The 21,541-nt window shown below is 43.5% G+C and overlaps 1 protein-coding gene across 2 annotated transcripts in view; it reads right to left on the bottom strand.

The window, feature by feature from the left end:
* RCBTB1 (RCC1 and BTB domain containing protein 1) overlaps nt 1–20,232 on the bottom strand; it is a 51,283-nt gene extending 31,051 nt beyond the window's left edge. The window contains exons 1-3 of one of the 2 annotated variants that reach the window (XM_023508073.1): nt 19,803–20,232; nt 5,135–5,304; nt 4,611–4,761 (exon numbers count right to left, since the gene is read on the bottom strand). In XM_023508073.1, coding sequence (XP_023363841.1) covers nt 4,611–4,761; nt 5,135–5,260 — 277 coding nt within the window. In that variant the 5' untranslated portion in view covers nt 5,261–5,304; nt 19,803–20,232. The remainder of the gene's footprint in view (nt 1–4,610; nt 4,762–5,134; nt 5,305–19,802) is intronic. The other variant, XM_003801804.3, reaches the window with a different exon arrangement.
* Between the last annotated feature and the right edge of the window lie 1,309 nt (nt 20,233–21,541).

The following is a 21,541-nucleotide window of genomic DNA, read 5'->3' as shown; positions in this document are numbered from 1 at the left end:
CCCACCCCAAATTCTATGGAAGCAGTAGTGAAGGAGGAAAAAGGCATCAGCACTCAAGGAGAACAAGGGAGAAGATAGAACAAGAGAGATGTCAACAGAGTTTTGGAAGACAGGAAGCAGATGGATGTGCTAACTACAGCACATAAGGAAAGGTGACACCAACATCTGCAAAAAAGCCACTAAGAAGCCACTTCCAGCCCGAGAAAACCAGGCAGGCACAGGGATTAGAGTGACCGGGAACCATAGGGATGCAAGTACAGGGGGCAACTAAAAACAAGGCAGTTAGACCCAAGTCCTCATCCCCTTCCTGCAGAGTCCTCACCCCCCCCACACACACACCTGATAAGACACAGCATTTACTTGCTGTGAATGTCTTGTGATTGTACTACAACCCAATTGTTCCCTTTGCCCAAACCTTCTTCACACCCTTCCCTCACATAATACCACAGAGAAAATAAGCCAAAAGGCTCTGGGCTCAAAGAGAAAATAATCCAGACTGGCCCTGAAGGCAGCAACAAGGCCCTGTGATGAGAAAAAGAGAACTAAAAGTCCACATACAGGCAGGGCCTGTGGCTCAAAGGAATAGGGCACTGGCCCCATATATCAAAGGTGGCAGGTTCAAATCCAGCCCCAGTCAAAAACTGCAAAAAAAAAAACCACAAAAAAACCTATAATCAGCTCAGCATCTGTAGCACAGTGGTTACAGCACCAGCCACATACACTGAGGGTGGTGGGTTCAAACCTGGCCCAGGCCAGCTAAACAACAATGACAACTGCAAGAAAAAATAGCCAGGCATGTGGCGAGTGCCTATAGTCCCAGCTACTCAGGAGGCAGGAGAATAGCTTAAGCCCAAGAGTTTGAGGTTGCTGTGAGCTGTGATGCCACAGTGCTCTACAAGGATGACATAGTGAAACTCTGTCTCGAAGAAAAAAAAACCACCCTATAATTATAAGTAGCTTCAAAGAGAAGAGATTGAAACAATAGCAAGAAACTCTAGAATAGAACATTTAAAGAAGAAAGAGCACCTGGAAATGGAACAGCAGAAATGTTAAAATTTGAGGTAAGGGTTGCAAGATAAAAGCTGAAGAAATTTCTCAGAACATAGATGGAAGAGAAAACAAGAGAAATTTAGGAAGGTCAGTCCAGGTCTAACTTCCTTGTAAGTAAAATTCCAAAAATTATGGCACACTTTCTGTGCAAAAAAAGCTCAACTGCAACTGAACTTTATCTAACAAACCAAATGATATCTAATTATATGAATCCTTATGTTAATCTGAAATTTGAAGAAAAAAAAGATTCCAAAACAGAGAGGGAAATTGTCATGAAATATTAAAAAGTTTTATAGAAATGAAGGAATTTCCAGATTAAGAATGACCAATACAGGCTCGGTGCCTGTGGCTCAAGTGGCTAAGGTGCCAGCCACATACACCTAAGGTGGCGGGTTTGAATCCAGCCTGGGCCTGCCAAACAACGATGGCTGCAACCAAAAAATAGCCAGGTGTGGCGGGCACCTGTGGTCCCAGCTACTTGGGAGGTGGAGGCAGGAGACTCTCTTGAGCCCAGGAGTTGGAGGTTGCTGTGAGCTGTAATGCCACGGCACTCTACCCAGGGGGACAGCTTGAGGCTCTGTCTAAAAAAAAAAAAAAGAATGACCAATACAATTAAAAATTACTCACACCAGAGTAAAGAGTCATGATTATTCCAGAACAGTTAGAATAAAAAAAAAAAACCCTTTAATTAAAGCTCCCAAAGAGGAAAAATATATATACAAAATAACAAAAGTCAAATAATTACTAGACTCTCAATAACAATCCTGAAACTTGAAAAGCAAGATGACCTCAAAATTCTGAGGAAGTATGATTTCCACCCAATGGTTTGGTTCCAGTCAAACCACGGATGGGCATTAACAAGGGTAGAATAAAGACATTTTAAGGCAGAATCGCAAAGATTCCTCACACTCTCTTTCTTGGAAAGCTTCTAGAGAATGTGTTTCATGCAGATGAGGGTACAACCCAAAGAGGACAACGAAAGACACAAAAGATAAGGGATCCAGAGAGGACAAAGTAAAAGGACTTCTGAGGATGAAGGTGAAGTGAAATGCTGTGTACAGGTTTAGAGAGTGACCAGTGCACTCTGAACCAAGGGACCCCCATGCCTCCAGAGATTGCTGGATATGCTCAGAAATGCTGGGAGACAGTGAGCTGGCACAGAAGAGTCTGGGCGTCTGTTAACAATGGATGTACAGAAGAGAACACACATGGAAAACCTGAGGCAATTATCAACACCAGGAAAACAAACAGCTGTATAAGGAAAGAGGTGGCTTAGCTATAAACACCACCCACATGGTCCTAACATTACAAACCCCGACTACCAAGTCAACCAAAATGGTGGTTATCACTACATTGAAAGGACAAGGAGGAAGGTGGGGGAAAAGCTAAATTCTACCTGCCACTAGAGAAAGACAAAGGATAATATTTAAAACCGAAAATTCAGATATAGACGTATAAGCCTGTTATTTTAAAAATAAGAGATTAAATACCAGAAGAAACATCTTAAAGAGTTAAAAGTGGTTTCCCTTAAAGAGTAGTTACTAAGGCATAGATGCTTCCAATTTTCACTAAAAATCTGATACTATTTGATGGTTTGAAGAGTAAAATTGCTTCAAAACTATGTGATTTTTTTCAACACACATTAATATGCATCAATACATGCGATGAGCACACGTATGGCACATGATGTAAAGCAAGATACATGCTGTATAAAATGTACCATAAAATTCAAAGTTGAATTGAACGCAACAAGAAAAAAATCCCCACCAAAAGGAGTCATGTATTTATCTGAAATGTAACACTCAATTTATTTATTTATTTATTTAGAGACAGAGCCTCAAGCTGTCAGCCTGGGTGGAATGCTGAGGCATCAGGGCTCGCAGCAATCTCCAACTCCTGGGCTTAAGCGATTCTCTTGCCTCAGCCTCCCAAGTAGCTGGGACTATAGGCGCCCACCACAACACCCAGCTATTTTTTGTTTGTTTGTTTGTTTGTTTGTAGTTGTCATTGTTGTTTGGCAGGCCCCAGGCTGGATTCAAACCCACCAGCTCTGGTGTACGTGGCTGGGGCCTTAGCCTTTTGAGCTACAGGCACTGCGCCAACACTCAATATATTTGAAACTGTAAGATCTAGATTCTGAAAATAATTCCAAAAGGAGAGTTACAGTTTCTTAAAGTCACCACTTTGAAGAAAACCATGAATCTATGTTTTAGTATGTTTGCTATAAAAGAAACCTGCCTCAGTATCTTATAGTCAAAAATCAAGGACTAATTAAATTTGTTATGTGCTAAGAAACACTTAAATCCTTAGCTCACAGTGGCTACAACAAGCTGAATCAGTCAGTAGCGCAGTTTGAGAGAAGCAGGGTGACACCAGGAGGCACGCAGGCAATCATCACCTCCTTATGCATAGCGCTACTTCCACCTGAACTAGACATCACCCCCAGATCTGGACCTCACAGCTTGGGAAAGATGCAGAGTGAATTCAGATATGAGTTACAGGCAATTAAAAAGCCAGATACGCAGGCCTATGGTAGCATCCAAGGAAGCTGTGATTCCTTAGTCAAGATGCGGAAAGATGGGAATGCAAAGTAGTACCCAAATGCCACCCTAGACAATTATTCAACCGAAAGCTGAGGACTTTTGCAAAAGAGAGAGCAAGAGCTAATGTGCCTAAAATACAGAAGGAGCATTTAGGTTACATATAACAAACTTACTTTTTATTTTTGAGACAGAGCCTCAAGCTGTCCCCCTGGGTAGAGTGCCGTGGCATTACAGCTCACAGCAACCTCCAACTCCTGGGCTCAAGCGAGTCTCCTGCCTCCGCCTCCCAAGTAGCTGGGACCACAGGCGCCCGCCACAACGCCCAGCTATTTTTTTTTTTTTTGGTTGCAGCCGTCATTGTTGTTTGGCAGGTCCGGGCTGGGGATTCGAACTCGCCACCTTAGGTGTACGTGGCTGGCGCCTTAGCCGGTTGAGCTATAGGCGCCGAGCCATAACAAACTTTCCTAGAGTGCTGGTTACTCACAGTGCAGATAAATCACCAAAGAAAAACATTTACTCTCCTTTAGTGAGCGTCTTGGACAAAAAGAGAGAACAAGGACAAGAATCTACCAATGGAATCCCACATTCTTTCAATGTGACCCACCTGAATGTCAGGGAATAAGCTAAGATTACTCCACTCAAATGATTCCAGGAACACACAAAGAAGGAAAGCCAGTAGGATCCGTGTTTATAAAAATATACCAAGAAAACTCACAACCACAAACCCATTGAAAAACTGGGCTAGAAGGCCCACTTACTTCATTTGCTCTAACGTTCTGTAGTTTTACATAAGTAGTCTAGAACCTCAGAAGTTTGCCCAAATTGTAAGTCATCCTCTGTGGCTGTTTGCAAGTTGGCCTCAAGTGTTTAACTTTCCCCTGCTTTGTGCACTTCCCCTCAGGAATTAAGAAACAAAACAGTCCAAAATTAATTATTTGATACATCCCTGCCTCCTCTTGGCTTAGAGTTAACTGCCCAACTTCCCCAAACTGAAAAGCTCCATTTGTCCCTCCTTACCTTCAGTGCTGAGCAGAACATGTGGTCCACTCCCATAACTAAGGCTTTTAATCTTCTTTCCACATAAGGCTTCTAGCTTTTTGGGTACAAGTGTACTCTGGTTATCTCCAGTTCCTAGACAGTTACTATAGTTCAGTCCAAATACAAAGACCTAGAACATAAACGGTTTGGTTGGAGTCATTTGGCCTGAGGCTATAGTAAAAGCTTCTTTCTCTGTTCTCTGAAAATAGGACATTTCAAGCTCAATTAGGTAACTGAGCAGGTATGAAGGGACTGAGAAGGCTGTCAAGAAACATCCAACCTCCGCTGGCACTGCTTACGTTTGAGAATATTTGTCTCTACCATGGAACTCACAGAGCAGTATGAAATAGAGGGGCATTAAATCACAGCGCAAAAAGAAGAAAGAAATTGTGTCAAAGGCAAGTCTTCCTGAACTTCAGCTTCTTTTATTCTCACCTTTTCCCCATCTTCAAATGCCACACTTTGAAGTCCAACCCTACAGTAAGCCCTGAAACTAAACTTACCTCATCACTGTCAGTCACGTAGAGTGCTTCACTGGCTGAGGTGCCAAAGACACATGCTTTCCGAATAGATGCAATTTCCTGAGGCGAGAGCAGAGTGAAGATTGGCCACTTCCCTACATCCACCATGACTCTGGCTTCCAGCAACTCCTATAAATAAGCTGACACCTCTGCTAGAACAAACAAAAAAGATCCCAAGAAAAAGGTAAATAGCCACTGAGCTAGCTTTAAGTAAAGCTCTGTTAACAAAAGATGACAAGGGCCAACTCCAGAGTAAATGAACTACTGTAGCTTTAAACGGATAGCTCACTTTCCCCAGCAATGTGACTAATCCTTCTCCTACCTTCAAAGGTGGGTCTGGGGCTTCGCCTGGGGCTCAGTGGGTAGGGTGCCGGCATACTGAGAGTGGAGGGTTCAAACCCGGCCCCGGCCAAACTGCCACCAAAAATAGCCTGGCCTTGTGGCAGGTGCCTGTAGTCCCAGCTACTCGGGAGGCTAAAGCAAGAGAATCGCCTAACCCCAGGAGTTGGAGTTTGCTGTGAACTGTGTGACTCCACGGCACTCTACTAAGGGCAATAAAGTGAGACTCTGTCTCTACAAAAAAAAAAAAAAAAAAACCCAAAACCTGGGCCTATTTCTGCAATGACAGAACAACTCACTAGAACTAGTTGTTTGTCTTACCCACTGATTATCAGTCACTCCTTATCTTAAATCCATTACATGGATTTAACGATTTACTTGTTTCCTACAGACAGACATTTATTTCTAGTCTTTTGCTGGAACAATACTGCAATTATTACTTGTGTTTTTTTTCTTTTTCTTCTGAGACAGAGTCTTAACTCTGTGCCCTATGTACAGCAGAATGCCATGGGGTCATAATTCACAGCAACCTCAAACTCTTGGGCTCAAAAGACGCTCTTGCCTCAGCCTCCTGAGTAGTTGGGACTACATGTGTGTACCGCTACACCCCACTAGTTTTTTCTATTTCAGTAGAGACGGGGTCTTGCTCTTGATTAGGCTGGTCTCAAACTCCTGAGCTTAGGTGATCCACTGCCTTGGCCTCCCAAAGTGCTGGGATTACAGTAAGTCCCCACGCCCAGCCACTTGCATGCATTATTGTATACATGTGTCTTGTTTTATACATATATGCCTAGGGTAAATCTCTAAAAGTGGAATTCCTAGGACAAAGTCTAATAAGCTATTTAAACTTCAATCATGACTCAAATCGTCCTCTAATACAGTACCAAAATATAAAATCAGCATCAATGCAAGATAGCACCTTTTTATCCATCTCCTTCCCACACAGCATATTATCCTGGCATCTCAATTTTATTTAAACTGGTATAGTCCCTGTGCGAGGTCAGGTGTCATTTAAAAAAATAATTAGAATATAACAACAATAACAACTAACTTATTGAGCACCATGCACCCAGCACTGTTCTGAGTGCTTTCACATTCATTAATTTACTTAATCCGCACTTTACCAATAAGGAAATAAAGCCAAAGGGATTTTAAGAATCTGCTCAACTGGGGTGGCGCCTGTGGCTCAAAGGGGTAGGGCGCTGGCCTCATATGCCGGAGGTGGCGGGTTCAAACCCAGTCCCGGCCAAAAACTGCAAAATAAATAAAATAAAAGAAAGAATCTGCTCAACTGGCTAGGCGCCTATAGCTCAGTGGCCAAGGCGCCAGCCACATACACCAAGGGTGGCAGGTCTGAACCTGGCCTAGGCCTGCTAAACAACAATGACAACTGCAAATAGCCGGGTGTTGCGATGGGCGCCTGTAGTCCCAAGCTACTTGGGAGGCTGAGGCAAGAGAATCACCTAAGCCCAAGAGTTTGAGGTTGCTATGATCTGTGATGTCTGACTCTATCTTAAAAAAAAAAAAAAAAATCTGCTCAGCTGGTTAAATGGCAGCATTAGGATCTGATTCAGGCGGTCAGGAGCTCAAGTCTGCTCCCTTCACCTGCTGCTCACGTAGGTTCAAGAGCCATGTGTCAGCCTTCCATGTCAAGTGCCTAGTCTTCCTTGGCACTTTGTCTTGCTCTTAAGTTTTAAGTATTCTCTGCATGGTAACATCATCTCCAATGCTTTTAGAAGAAAACAAAACAAAACAAAACCAGACAGTCCTCAAATGACCTGCCTAGTGCCTCTTATAAAAGAGATGGAGAAAGGAGTCACAAGTCAAGCAATGTGAACCCAAGAAGCACAAGAAAATCTAGATGCATATTTTCCTCTGAGTCATATCAAGTCAGTCTTCAAAATTTTACATTTTACAAGACAGATACAAAATTAGCCAAAACACAAAGAACTACTATCATTTAAAACCATACAACTACCTGACAGCAGTACAATTTTTCTGAAATCATTAATCAGATAAAAGCACCTCTGCACTGAGGGTGTGGTAATCTATGGCAAGATCCTGCTAACCTTCCTAATGATGGTGTATTAGAACGAGTTGACTTTAACCACTGCTAAATTACTTGAAGCTTTATTTTACAAGGTATTTCTTGCTCCAAAGACTTGTAATTTAAGAGTCAATTAAAAAAAAACAGTTCATATGTCTCACATGTCTATACCCTTCATAAAAGAAAAAAGCATCCCCAGTAACCTTGGTATGGTGAGGCCTACTTTGCTCCTAGCTCTACTTTGAATCAGTAAGTAGGACACACCATTTGCCTTTTTGAGCCTGGGTTTTCCACAAATCTGTTCCAGCTCTTAACATTTCTGATTTTTATATCCTAATCTCTGTGTGAGGAAAATAAATAAAAATTTGTGATTTTTATATCCTAATTTCTGAGAAAAACAAATGAATAAAAATTTGTGATTTTATGTTCAAGATGCAATGAAGAAGCCATGAGGGGTTTCTTGAGCACACAGTGATGTTGGCCAAGCAAACCACTATTCCTAAACTAACCATTACCGAGAGTCTGGCGTGTCGTAGACACTGTGTTAGGTGACCTCCCATCCACTCTTTCATCTAACCTTCAGAGTGATCTTGTAAGGAGACTATAATCCATTCTTGACAGATGAAGAATGTAGCTCAGAGATGAAATGACTTGCCAAGGTCACAAAGCACTATGTGGCATAGTCAGGATTCAACCCCCACCATTCTGATTCTTCTCACAGTGACTGTCAGTCCTGTCCCCTCAGTGGCTAAATTCCAAACTCCACCATATTTCCTTTTGACTTTGTCTTATCGCATAAATGTATACCATCATCTGCTTCCAAATATAAAAAGTACTTCCAAAAAACCAAAAAACAAAACATTACCCCAAATGCCTCTGCCTAGATTTGCTCATCGATGTCTTTTTTCCTGTACTCTTCCACTTTCAGGAGGCTCTGGAGGCCAAATGTGACTTCTCCCCTCAGGGCGCTCCCAACAATACAAGGTGCATCTTTGGGCTAAGGCCCAAAGTATGTCTTCATCAGACTATACTCAACCAGGGCAGCTGATGACATGAACAGGTTATCTTAAGAATTCAGGCAAGCTTCTCTGAGAGGCTTGTGAAGCTATCAAAACACCCAGGATATGCTATGTACCATATGGAACAAGAAAACAGAGTCCTTAACTTGGGCATGCAGCATTTTCCTCCTAAGGCCCACCACCAAAATTTTTTAATTGATCATCACCATCATCATTACAAGCTGATTATTATGGTAAGAGGTTTTATTAGTGCATTTTCCTCGAGGCAGTGATACCTTTTGCTATTATTAAGAAAACCATACTAAATATCATCATTCAATCAACTTCAAGAATAATTAATGTTTGACCTTCTATCATAATATTACCAAGTATATATACTACCAACCCAATAAGCTAAAGCTCAAGTAGCAACTAAAGATTAACTAGTATTTAATCTATCATAAAATCTACATCAGGCTGGACATGCAGCTCAGGCCTGTAATCCCAGTACTCTAGGAGGTCAAGGTGGGTGGATCGCCTGAGCTCAGGAGTTCAAAACCAACCTGAGCCAGAGTGAGACCTTCTTTTCTAAAAAATAGCTGGGCGTTGTGGTGGGCACCTGTAGTCCCAGCTCCTTGAAAGGCTGAGGCAAGAGGATCACTTGAGGTCAGGAATTCAAGACCAGCCTGAGCAAGAATGAGACCCTACCTGTATAAAAAAGAGAAAAATTAGCTGGGCTTGGTGGCATGTGCCTGTAGTCCCCACTATTCAGGAGGCTAAAGCAGGAGGATTGTTTGAGTCCAGGAATTTGAAGTTTCTGGAAGCTAGCATGATGCCATGGCTCTCTACCCAGGGCAACAGAGTGAGAGACTGTCTCAAAAAAACAAACCCCCCAACCCCAAACCTTTTAACAGTGCTTAAGGAAGTAAAACATAATTCAAATAATTAAGCTTTTATTTCCATTTAAACTATTTGGTTATGTCTACTTGTCAGAAAGTATTTTTTGTAGAAACTTGGGAATATATTTTAAAAATAGAATTAATGTCACTTGTAATCTCTCCATAGAGATACATTTTAGTATATCCATTTCTGTATATATTATACTTAAAAATTTATAATCATACAGTATATCTTATTCTATAACATAGCTAACATATCTAAGTTTCACAGGATATATATATATATATATATTTATTTATTTATTTTTTTTTTGAGACAGAGCCTCCAGCTGCCCCCCTGGGTAGAGTGCCATAGCTTCACAGCTCACAGCAACCTCCAACTCCTGGGCTCAAGCGAGTCTCCTGCCTCAGCCTCCCAAGTAGCTGGGACTACAGGTGCCCGCCACTACGCCCAGCTATTTTTGGTTGCAGCCGTCATTGTTGTTTGGCGGGCCTGGGCTGGGGATTCGAACCCGCCACCTTAGGCATATGTGGCTGGCGCCTTAGCCACTTGAGCCACAGGCGCCAAGCCTGTAGAAAGGTTTTTCTACACTTTTGGAAAAGTGTAATCATACTTCATTAATTCTGTCTTGGAAACACAAATTCAAATTAGAGAAATTCTCAATTGAACATTTCTAAAATAAATATAGCATTCTTAAAACTTTCTTGCACATATAACAATTCAAACAAGACCAGATGATTTACAGGCCCTTCTAAAACTTGACCAATAATCATAAATACAGTAAGTTGTAATAAGCACTTCAGTCATGTTACTTGCCTCTGAAGGACCTCATTAGGTTAGTAATTTTTTCAACCTCTTTTATCTATTATTTTATCTAGGAAATTCTTTCCCACAAGTAGCACTGATATGTTCAGCCTGAATTATCGGTCAGTGTTAATTATTAATAAGTGAATCAATAACTTTTTACTTATGGAGATAAAGCAAGGGTAGAACAGAAAAGAGAAATGCAAGCAGCAGGAAAAGAGTTTAATGCCCTCAAAACATAAGATACCAGCCCAGCTGGATCTCCATATTTTCTTTGGGACTTGAAAATATATCTTGTATTATACTGATACTATAGATCAATATTCCCTGAGATAGCTTTCCTAGCAACTGGCACTGTCCCTCAGACAGCAGTGGCTTGGGAAAGAAAAGGCTTATCCACTGAAAGTGAATCCAGTTAGGAGGACAAACACAGACCATCCAGTTTCAGAAATCCACATTCAGAACTGGAGGACTAGTAGCAACCAATCTTTTGATTCCTCTCAAAGCACATTTATTTTACTTTCCCCTAGAAACCAAGTATTAAGGAAGGGTGGGGGAGGATTCTATTTTACCAATCTAGCAAAAATATATCCAAATGTTTACAGAGTTTGAAAAACAGGAAATGGAGAGAAACAGTACAGGGAAATTGTGATGAAATAATGGTCTCAATATTAAATACACTAGGAATTTAGGGTTGACCTACAAGCATGTGGTTCCACAGACTTCAACCTCCTCCATCCTCACCAGAATGCATTTGTCACATGAGAATGATGCCTCCAATAGAACTGTTTACCTCTAGGCCTGTGTTTTGCTGACCTAAAAGATTTCTAAGGAAGAGAGATCAGAAAAGTGTGGGCAACCCTTCATAACTGGTTAGCACCAAGATTCTGATTCTTCTTGTGTCATTTTTGGAGCATGAAATGAATTTGTGCCATTCTTTATCATGGGAACCAGTTCTCAGGAGGAACTGCAAGGACTCTGAATGCTGGAACAATCCATTTAAAATGGCCTAAACATTCTTCAGTATGCAAGCTATGACCAGGTTTACAGGACCCAAAATAGTAATGTCAAACATGCAAATGATTTTTCTAATTGCAAAAAAATTTTTTAAAGCACTTACACTGAAAATTCCCAATAGAGGCTTCTCTGTTTTCATAAGTGGATGGTTTTTATCAGTTTAAGCTACTAAGCTGTCCTACAGTAGGAATTTATTTATAGTTAATGAGCTATTAATAAGTCAAAGGTGCCTCACAAAAAAAGCACTACTGGGCAGTGCCTGTGACTCAGTGGGTATGGTGCTGGCCCCATATGCTTGAGGGTGGCAGGTTCAAACCCAGGCCTGGCCAAACTGCAACAACACCACCAAAAAAAAAAAAAAATAGCCGGGCATTGTGGAGGGTGCCTGTAATCCCAGCTATTTGGGAGGCTGAGGCAAGAGAATCACCTAAGCCTAGGATTTGAAGGTTGCTGTGAGCTGTGACACCATGGCACTCTACTCAGGGCAATAAAGTAAGACTCTGTCTCTTAAAAAAGAAAAAAAAGCACTACTGTGAAAAATATACAGTCATTCCTCGGTATCTGGCTGGGGGGGGTGGTGTGTTAATTCCAGGAACCCAGAAGATAACCAACATCTGCAGATGCTCAAGTCCCTGATATAAAATGGCACAGTACTTACATATAACCTCTGCACATCTTATAATACCCACACAATGTAAATGCTATGTAAAGAGCTATATTGCTTTGGGAATAATAACAAGGAAAGTCTGCACATGTTCAATATAAAAGTCAAATTCGTCACCCATTTAAGAGGAAAATAACAACTGTCATTTCCCACTGTAAGTAAGTTACTTGGCATGAAGCATAGATTGTAACAATGGTCTCTAGAAGCATTTCTTTAGCCCCATTATCCACTGCACCAAAACCTTAGGCAATTTTAGGACGTGGAATCTGACCGCTCATTGTAAAACAAGAATAATTCTACAAAAGCCATGTGCTCAGGTTAGAAAAGCAAACAATCCAAGTGGCAACAGTATTAGCAGAAAACAACTGTAATACCCAGGGTTGCAAAGCTGACTGTGATCTTCTCACAGTAAGGCTTTTTATGGAACATTGTTATTTTCAAAAGGAAACCAGAAATCTCAATGTTTAGAAATAATGTTTTCCTACAGTTTTGTTCTCTATTGCACCAAACATGTAAGTATCACAAAACAGACCAAAACAGATGGATCAAACTTTAAAGAAATAGATAAAACACAATAATGGTCAAAGGTTAATGAGTAAAACAAAATAATTACAAGTTCTAGGGTGAAATAGAGGGGTCAAGTTAAAATCTATTTATGGTTTCACAAATCTTTTGTATGTAAATATCCCCAAAGTGATTTCATCTTCTAATCTGTATGAAAAGTATCAACTGCACTTTGTAATGGCCTAAAGCCAAACTAAAATTCCAGCAATGGAAAGGGAAAACCCCTGTAAACAAAACCTGTACCAGGTAAAACCTGTACCAGGTAAAACAATAAATGCTTACTAAATGTCTTTAGGTGAACAGGACATAGAGGCATCCCCCAGCAGAGGTTACACAGGTTAGGGGATCTAGACACACAAATAGTGTTACACACTGTGGTCAGTGATCTGATGGGGGAGTTCAGATGCTGGGGCAGCTGCAGAACTGGGAAGTGGGTTTTAACCAGTCAAGAGGAGGCATCTGCAATGGTGAGCACACATGCCAGGTAACGTCTGGTGGAGGAACTGAAAGAAGTGGCTGTAGCCAACAGCCTGGGCTTTACCCTGAGAGTAGGGTGACCAGATTTTAACATCTGTAAGGCGGGACAACATGACTGGGGGGCGGAGCGGGGGCAGGGGACAGGGGATGGGGCAGGCAGGGCCTGACAACAAGGCAAACTTTGATAAGCAGTTCTCGATAATCACTTCTCAGCAATTATTTATTATAGTTTAACATTATAAAATTAACAAAATAATATAAAACTCATATTCTGGCAAAATAGCCATATGGCGGCCGAAAACCGTATATTCCCTTCTTGTTCTCCAGCCCGTTCGTGCATTCTTTCCAAAAATCGGGACTTATTTAAAACGCCGCGGGACGCGGGACAAATTGTTGAAAAGCTGGACTGTCCCGCCAAAATCGGGAAGTCTGGTCACCCTAAGAGCACCACCTAATCCCAGGGTCTCAGGCAGGGAAGTTTCGTGATCAGACATGGGTCTGTGAAAGATTACCGTGGCTGAAGATAGGGAGGGTAGGTGGTGAGAAACAAGTGTTTGCAGTGGTTCTCAACCTTCCTAATGCTGCAATGTATTTTCATTGTTGAAAAGGGGTCACAACCCTGTGCAGCGCCTATGGCTCAGTGGGTAGGGCGCCAGCCCCATATACCGAGAGTGGTGGGTTCAAACCAGCCCTGGCCAAACTTCAACAAAAAAATAGCTGGGCATTGTGGTGCGTGCCTGTAGTCCCAGCTACTTGGGAGGCTGAGGCAAGAGAATCACCTAAGCCCAGGAGTTGGAGGTTGCTGTGAGCTGTGTGATGCCTCGGAAATATACCCAGGGCGATAAAGTGAGACTCTGTCTCTACAAAAAAAGGGGGGGGGGTTTGCAACCCACAGGTTGAGAACTGCTGGCTTAGAGGGAGCCCAAGGTGGTTACAATAAGCCCAAAGAGACAGATGCAAGCCCCCATTAGGGAAATGGAAAAAACTAGATGAGAGCGAGACTCACAAGGATTCTCTGACCAAATGAATGGGAGGAAGGGACTTAGATAAGGAAAAAGGCAGGGCCGAGGATTACACCCAGATGCCAGCCTAGCACAGCAGCGAACTGGACTGCCACTCACTGCAACACAGAACGCAGCAAGTTTCAGAGATGACAAAGAATTCTACTCAGGACATTGTCCGTTTCAGGTACCCATGGGATATGAAAACAGACATGACCCAACAGACAGATTCATAAAACAGAAGCTCATGAAAGAGGTCTGCATTGGAGATTTGTTAACTTGGCATGAGATCACCTAGGGAAAGGTATGTGATGTAGGAATAGAGGACTTGAACAGAACTCTAAGAAACTCCAACAGTAAAGGTACAAGGAGTACCTCACAGAAGAGACTAGGAAGGAACAGGCAGAGTAGGAGGGAAACCAGGAGAGGACAGTGACACAGGAGCCCGGGATGTGAGCATCACAGGGAGCTACATTAGTGTCAAATGTTGCTGAGACACCAGCAAGGGAAGCACCGAGAAACGTCCACTGGATTTCACAAGGAGAGTCTTGGTGAGGTTGTGGGCAGAATAAGGCAGAGAACAGCAGGTCGAGAAGTACACAGAAGGTGAAGAAAACAATGAGTGTAAACAACTTGTTCAAGCAAACTGTGAGGGAAAGAAGAGAAATAGGGCAGTAATGACAGAATGAGATGCAGTTGAGGGACATCTTTGTTAAACTTTTTATTTTAGACATGCTAAGGACTTGAAGATGTTTAATGCTAACAGGAAGGGGCCAGGAGGACAGGATACAACTAAACCAGATTTCTCGAAAAAGTGGTGGTGGGGGGCGGGGGGGGGAACGGCACCTGTGGCTCAAAGGAGTAGGGCGCCGGCCCCATATGCCAGAGGTGGCAGGTTCAAACCCAGTCCTGGCCAAAAACTGCAAAAAAAAAAAAAAAAATGTGGCAGGGAATGTAATCTGAAGCAGAGGTATATGAGAGGTTATAGAAAGGGGGAAAGTCTTTCCTTATAACACAAGAAAAGGAGAAAAGGATGGGTACAAATGAAAGTAGCTCACAGGTTGTGGAACCAGATGTGGGAGGAATATTCATTCTCTCATCATTCTCTCCCATACTCCCTCTCCCCTTAGTAAGTCTGCATTATAGGTGTACCCACCTGCAATGTGTGAGGGTTTCAATTTCTCCACATCCTCACCAACACTGCCTGCCTTTTTTTTTTTGAGACACAGTCTCACTCTGTTGTCCAACTAGAGTGCCCTGGCATTAGCCTAATTAACAGCAACCTCAAACTTCTGGGCTCAAGGGATCCTCCTGCCTCAGTCTCCCCAGTAGCTGGGACTACAGGCACCCACCACAATGTTCAGATAGTTGGAGGCTGGTCTTGAACTTCTGAGCTCAAACAAACCTCCCGCCTTGGCCTCCCAGCATGCTAGGATTACAGGCGTGATCCACCTTGCCAGCTTGTCTTTGTTATAGCCATTTCAGTGGGTGTTGAGTGGTATCTCATTGTGGTTTTGATTGTGCGTTTGGGGTCATTCTTTTCTGAGGTCACCTATTTTCCCCTGTGAAGAATGAGGTAAGGCTTTTTCCTAAGAATAAGAAGGCAGGTAGCAATAAAAGATGGAGTGGAGCAACTGCAAAAAGGAAAGTGAAGCCTGAAGCAGCCACCAGAGAAAATGGGAAAGAGCACTTAGGAAAACCTAGCAAGATGGTAAGACACATTCCAGCAGAAGATGGAGACCACATGTCTCTAAAGATGCCTATTTTATGAGCAATGACAAAAGTGCTCCACCATTTTATTTGTTTAGAAACCTGTGACATATACATTAGAAATTAACAGTTTGCTTAAGATCACTCTCCTTGACCTTTGAAAAGCATCTCCCATTCCTGTGTTCACTGTGGATCTTAACATTTTTCCAACAAGGATTTTTTTTTTGTAGAGACAGAGTCTTACTTTATCGCCCTCAGTAGAGTGCCGTGGTGTCACAGCTCACAGCAAACTCCAGCTCTTGGACTTCGGTCATTCTCTTGTCTCAGCCTCCTGAGTAGCTGGGACTACAGGTGCCCACCACAACGCCCAGCTATTTTTTGTTGTAGTTTGTCCAGGGCAGGTTTGAACCCGCCACCCTCGGTATATAGGGCTGGCACCCTACCCACTGAGCCACAGGCACCGCCCTCCAACAAGGATTTTAACTACAAGCATGGTGCTAATCAAATGGCAAACTGCAAGAGAAATACCACACATCCACTAGCTCAGTAATAGGCAATTTCTTTAAGACATATCAAATAATCATATCACAAAGTGTTTGCTTAAAACTGATAATGCAGCCAGGCACAGTGGCACACACCTATAATCCCAGCATTTTGAGAGGCCAAGGCAGGATTAACTTGAGGCCAGGATTTTGAGGCCAGCTGGGGCAATATAGTGAGACCCTATTTACTCCACCCGAAAAAAATTTTTTTAATTTAGAAAATATTTTTGAAAAATACTCAGGCATAGTAACATATGCTATAGTTTCTTCTACGGGGTAGGGTAAAGCAGGAGGATTGGTTAAGCCTAGGAGTTCAAGGTTGCAATAAGCTCTTATTGGCCCACTACGCTACAGCCTGGGTGGCAGGGGGGGATCTCATCTCTACTTAATGAAAACAAAAAAACTAGTAACAATCGCACATACAAATGATAGCCAATTATACAAACACGATTTTCTTTATTTAAACAGTTACCTTATAGAGTATGAGATAAAGCTAGTATTTGGTTTAACTAATTCAGTAAGTATATTCTCACATGACATGAAGTAAAGATTTATTAATTTAAAGATTTATCACTAAAGCATACTGCTTGATATGTTGACAAGATTACTGAGTACGTTATATATGACTCATCTGTGACCAAGAGTTTTATTGTACATGAGGCTATGTTGTTGTTTCAATTATCTACTGCAGAGTAACATACCATCCCAAAACTCAGTGGCTCAAAACAATGCCAAATTATTATTTTTCTCTAGTCTGTGTTTTGAGCGCACTCAGCTGGGGTTACTCATGAGGTGGCAGGCACTGGGAGCCCAACTAGGGCTAAAACAAGCTTTCTTCACACACCTGGGAATCTCTGCCCTCCTTTTCTAGCCCAAGCTTCCTCATGTACACAGGCTGATTTGCTTCTAAGAGAGTGACAGCCAAACCTGCCATACCTCCTAACGACTATGGCCAGAAACGGCACAGCATCACCTCCACCACCTTCCATTGATTAAAACAAGTCACAGAGCTATCCTAGGTTCAAACAGAGCAGAAATCTCCAGGACTCCATCTCTTGATAGGAGGACCTGGCAGTCATCTTTAGAAATGATCTACCACAGCTATAGACAATATTACTGTATGTCTCCACTATACTAACTTGAATTCAAGAATGAAGTGCTTGAGAGGGGACAGACCTTGTCTAATTATAAAACAAGAATCTTTGCTTAAGCTTCAGAAATACCCTGGCAAAGAGCGAATCCAGTGAAATGTTAATCTCAGAAAAGCCAGGGAATCCTCTTTTCTGGGTTTGTGAGACAGACACACTTCATTCTTCATGAACGGTCTGAGTATAGTCTTCCCTGAATGAGATTCATCACTTCCTCAAGTTATTCCATACCTTACAATCATTATTGGGTATGCATGAACATGAACTCATTTTTTAAAGTGTATCTAATACTCATGAATACACAGGTATCCCTAGATATTTGAATTCTTGCTATCAAAAGCATCTAAACTCAAGAATCAAGTAGATTTGCGTAAGTTCTTCATTACCAAAACTTACTGCTGGCTCTCCTAAATTCAGGAATGAGCTAGCTTTGGATATAACAGTATTCCTTACAATCTGAGATCTTGCTATCTGAACTCAGGAACCCAAGAAATCTGTATAGCAAAAAGTACTTATAACCCAAAATATTAACTGTTATCATTAGAAAGTATTATTATACTCTTGGGCTTAAGCAATTCTCTTGCCTCAGCCTCCTGAGCAGCTGGGACTATAGGCGTCTACCACAATGCCCAGCTTTTTTTTTTTTTTTTTGAGATGAGGTCTCATTTTGACTCAGGCAGCTCTCAAATTCCTGAGCTCAGACAATCCACCGGCCTTGGCCTCCCAGAGTGCTAGGATTACAGGCATAAACCACCATGCTCAGCTAACTTTTAGGTTTTTAAAAACCTATACAATATTTTTTAAATTTACCTTAAAGCCTTGTGTGGGCTCGAGATTCCTTAAGTATCCAAATCTTGTTTCCTAGGCATGACTTACTGTTTAATGTAATACACACAGAAGGAATATCATCATAACAAAGGTTTTCCTCTTTTTTTCATAGTTTCATTTTCCCCACAATGATTCTTAAGAAAAGGAGAACACTATCTCAGCTCCCATTAAGATGGGGGAATCACTTGCTAGAACATATCAGCACTATTTTTTTTTTTTTTTTTTTAGAGACCAGAGTTTCACTTAATCGCTCTTGGTAGAGTGCAGTGGCATCACAGCTCACAGCAACCTCCAGCTTAGGAGAGTCTCTTGCCTTGGCCTCCCGAGTAGCTGGGCTACCAGCGCCCACCACAACACCCAGCTATTTTTTGTTGCAGGCTGGATTTGAACCCACCATCATCAGTATATGGGGCCGGCACCCTACCCACTAGGCCATAGGCACTGCCCCTCAGCACTCTTTTTTAAGACAGACTCTCACTTCTGTGGTCCTGGGCAATATCATGAGATCATAGCTCACAGCAATCTCAAAGTCTCAAGCAATCCTCTTGCCTCAGCCTTCTGAATAGCTGGGACTACAGGTGTGCACCACCACACCTGGCTAGGCTTTCTGTTTTTAGCCGAGATGGGTCTCACTTTGCTAATGCTCATCTCCAAGCATTAGCTTGAGCTCTCCTGAGCTCAAGCAACCCACCTGTGTGGGCCTCCCAGAGCACTAGATCACAGGTGTGAGCTACCACATCTGGCAGCACTCTTTAATTTAAAAAATTTTTTAAATTTCCAAAGATTTTTCTTAAAGCTACAAGCTTGACAGCTTTGGATTTTGGGGCTGTTTTCTGAAGTTCTCACAACTTGATCATTTGGATTATGCAAACAAAAATCACTTGCAAAAGAAATCTCTTTAAAGATGAATATATTTCCTCTTGGAGAGAAACAGTAAGTGTATAAGAAAAAAGGACCTGTTTAGAAGTATTAATAAATTGGCTTGGTGCCTGTAGCTCAGCGGCTACAGGTTTGAATCCAGTCTGGGGCCTGCCAAAACAATAACAACTACAACCAAAAAATAGCCAGGTTCCGTGGTGGGCGCCTATAGTCCCAGCTACTTGGGAGGCTGAAGCAAGAGAACTGCTTAAGCCCAGGATCTGGAGGTTGCTGTGAGCTATGACGCTACAGCACTCTATCCAGGGGGACAGCTTGAGACTCTTCATACCATGGATTAAATGGATCAGAATTCATTCCACAGATGAACTGCTATGTTAATAAAATCTAAATGTAAACATATATATTTAATCCTGACAGCAGTTAAAGCATATTGTAAACTGCCCTCGAGGCTCAATCATTTTTTTCATTTCTTATGGCATCATACACTTTGACATTTTGATTATTCCACAATAAAACACCAGTTTCAGAAACTCAGTTTTTACCCTCTGAAGGCTGTAATCCTCCCCCCTCAAAAAAGAATAAGGCAAAAGCAAATAAGACCATAAATCTAGTTTTTTAAAAGCGTTATTATAAGAGTCCTTTATGAAACTGTAATTCCTTATTCAAAGAGTTCTGCAGATGGTTTTGAAGTGTCTCACGTGCAAATAAATGAAAACAAAAAAAGCCACTTACAGGAGCAAAACTGAGCGTGCTCGATGATGATGATCATCTTAAATAAAAGAGCAGTACTTTTATCAGAGGTAGGACAAGAGAAGTATCATTCGCTCAGTTCACCGCACTCCGGGTCCAGGTCCCCGCCCAGGAGAACCTCTTTGTGGACTGCGCGCCGTAAGGGAAGGAACAGTCAAGAACCCGGCTAGTGACAGCGCTGCCTTCGGCAGGCGGAGGAGAAACGCTAAGCTCTGGGAAGGGCGGAGTGAGGCCGGTAGAGGCGGAGGGAGGTCTCCCGTCAGCCGAACGCCGCCCGGAGCAGTGACAAACTTCAGCCTGGAGCAAAACCGAGTCCGCTCAGCTCAGAGAGGGAGCCGGGAAACGTCCCTGCGCCCCTGCCCGCCCTCCCTCCTCCTCCCAGCAGGAGGACTCGTTAGCTGCCCGGCCAGCAACACTCGGGCGGCCGCCTGGTCCCTTCGCAGAGCACAGCACCCGCGGGCCGGACCCGAGCCCGAGAGAGGGCGGCGCAGGCGTAACGGGGCACGCCCGGCGGCGGGGAGGGGACGCCGCGAAGGGCGGGAGGGAAGCGGCCTCCGCGAGCTCTCCCGCGCCCACCCGCTACCTGCGAGGCCGGCTGCTGCCGCGCGCTCCGACCGGGCCCAGGTACCGGAGCACTGTGGGGACCTCGGGCGCACCGCCGGCCACAGAAACGCGAGCGGCGGCGGCGGCGACGGGGGGGGGGGCGAGGGGGCGCTCTCCTAGCGCCGGGCCCGCCGGTCATGTGGCCCGGGCCGCTTCACGTGACCCGGCGTCGCGCGCGCTCGGGACGCGGGACCGCGGAGCCCAGAAGGCCCCTCGGCGCGCCGGGGCGCCCCGGTGTTCGGGCCCTTGCCGAGGGCTTCTCCGGGAGATCGCTGGTCGTCGGAGGCCCCGCGACCGGACAGTCGCGGTGGATCCTGGTGGCTGCTTCCGGGACTCACAAGCTTTTGGGGGAACCAGGGACGCGCAAGGGGCAGACTCCTGGTCTACTCCCCGACTTGATGTGGCTGTGGGGAACTCAAGGGACCTAGGTCGGAAAAGCTACCGGGAAACCCGTCTCCCTTCCCTCTCTTGGGGCCGTCTGGCCAAGCCGCGGACGGGACACTCACGTGCTTTACCTGTAGACCTGTCTCTCTCCCTGGCCCCTCCTGCAGACTGCACGTGAGGACCGCCCGGGAAGGGGGACGGTGGAAATGGGCCCAGATGAAGCAAAGCGCAGGGTCCAGGTGTGGGAAGGAAGGCAGCAGGACCTTGGAAGCAGGCTGGCAGGGCTGGAAAGGACCTACGAGGGCATCTGACCCAACCCATTTATTAAAAATGAGTAAACTGAAGCCAGAACAGGGGTTGCTGTGTGCCAGGGCGCCCTAGCTTGTCACCTACTGAGATGACAATCATCTTTATAAAACTCTGTACAGCTTTCTAACAGCTTTCAGTTGGCGTCACCGGATCAAGTCCAAAAAGTGTGGCATAGCATTCCAGCAGTCTTGTTCAAATTTACCATTTCCATTTGCGCTCCCATGGATAAAAAGAAAAGCATTTAATTTTCCGAATATCACCGAGCAACTCCGCTGAGTTATTTAAAAAGAAAAAAAAAAGCCCACTTTTCCTGTCTCCTGCCACTTCCCCGACACTACTTTAGGCACTAGCTACAGAAAATTCCTCTTTTCTTTGGCTGCTTAACTTTGTTTGGATTATTTTTTCCCAAGTTGCTTTACTCTCCT

This window comes from Otolemur garnettii, unplaced genomic scaffold (genome assembly GCF_000181295.1).
Source record: "Otolemur garnettii isolate 467f Iridium unplaced genomic scaffold, OtoGar3 scaffold00221, whole genome shotgun sequence".
NCBI classification, from domain to species: Eukaryota; Metazoa; Chordata; class Mammalia; order Primates; family Galagidae; genus Otolemur; species Otolemur garnettii.
This window is presented reverse-complemented; position numbering and strand designations above follow the sequence as displayed.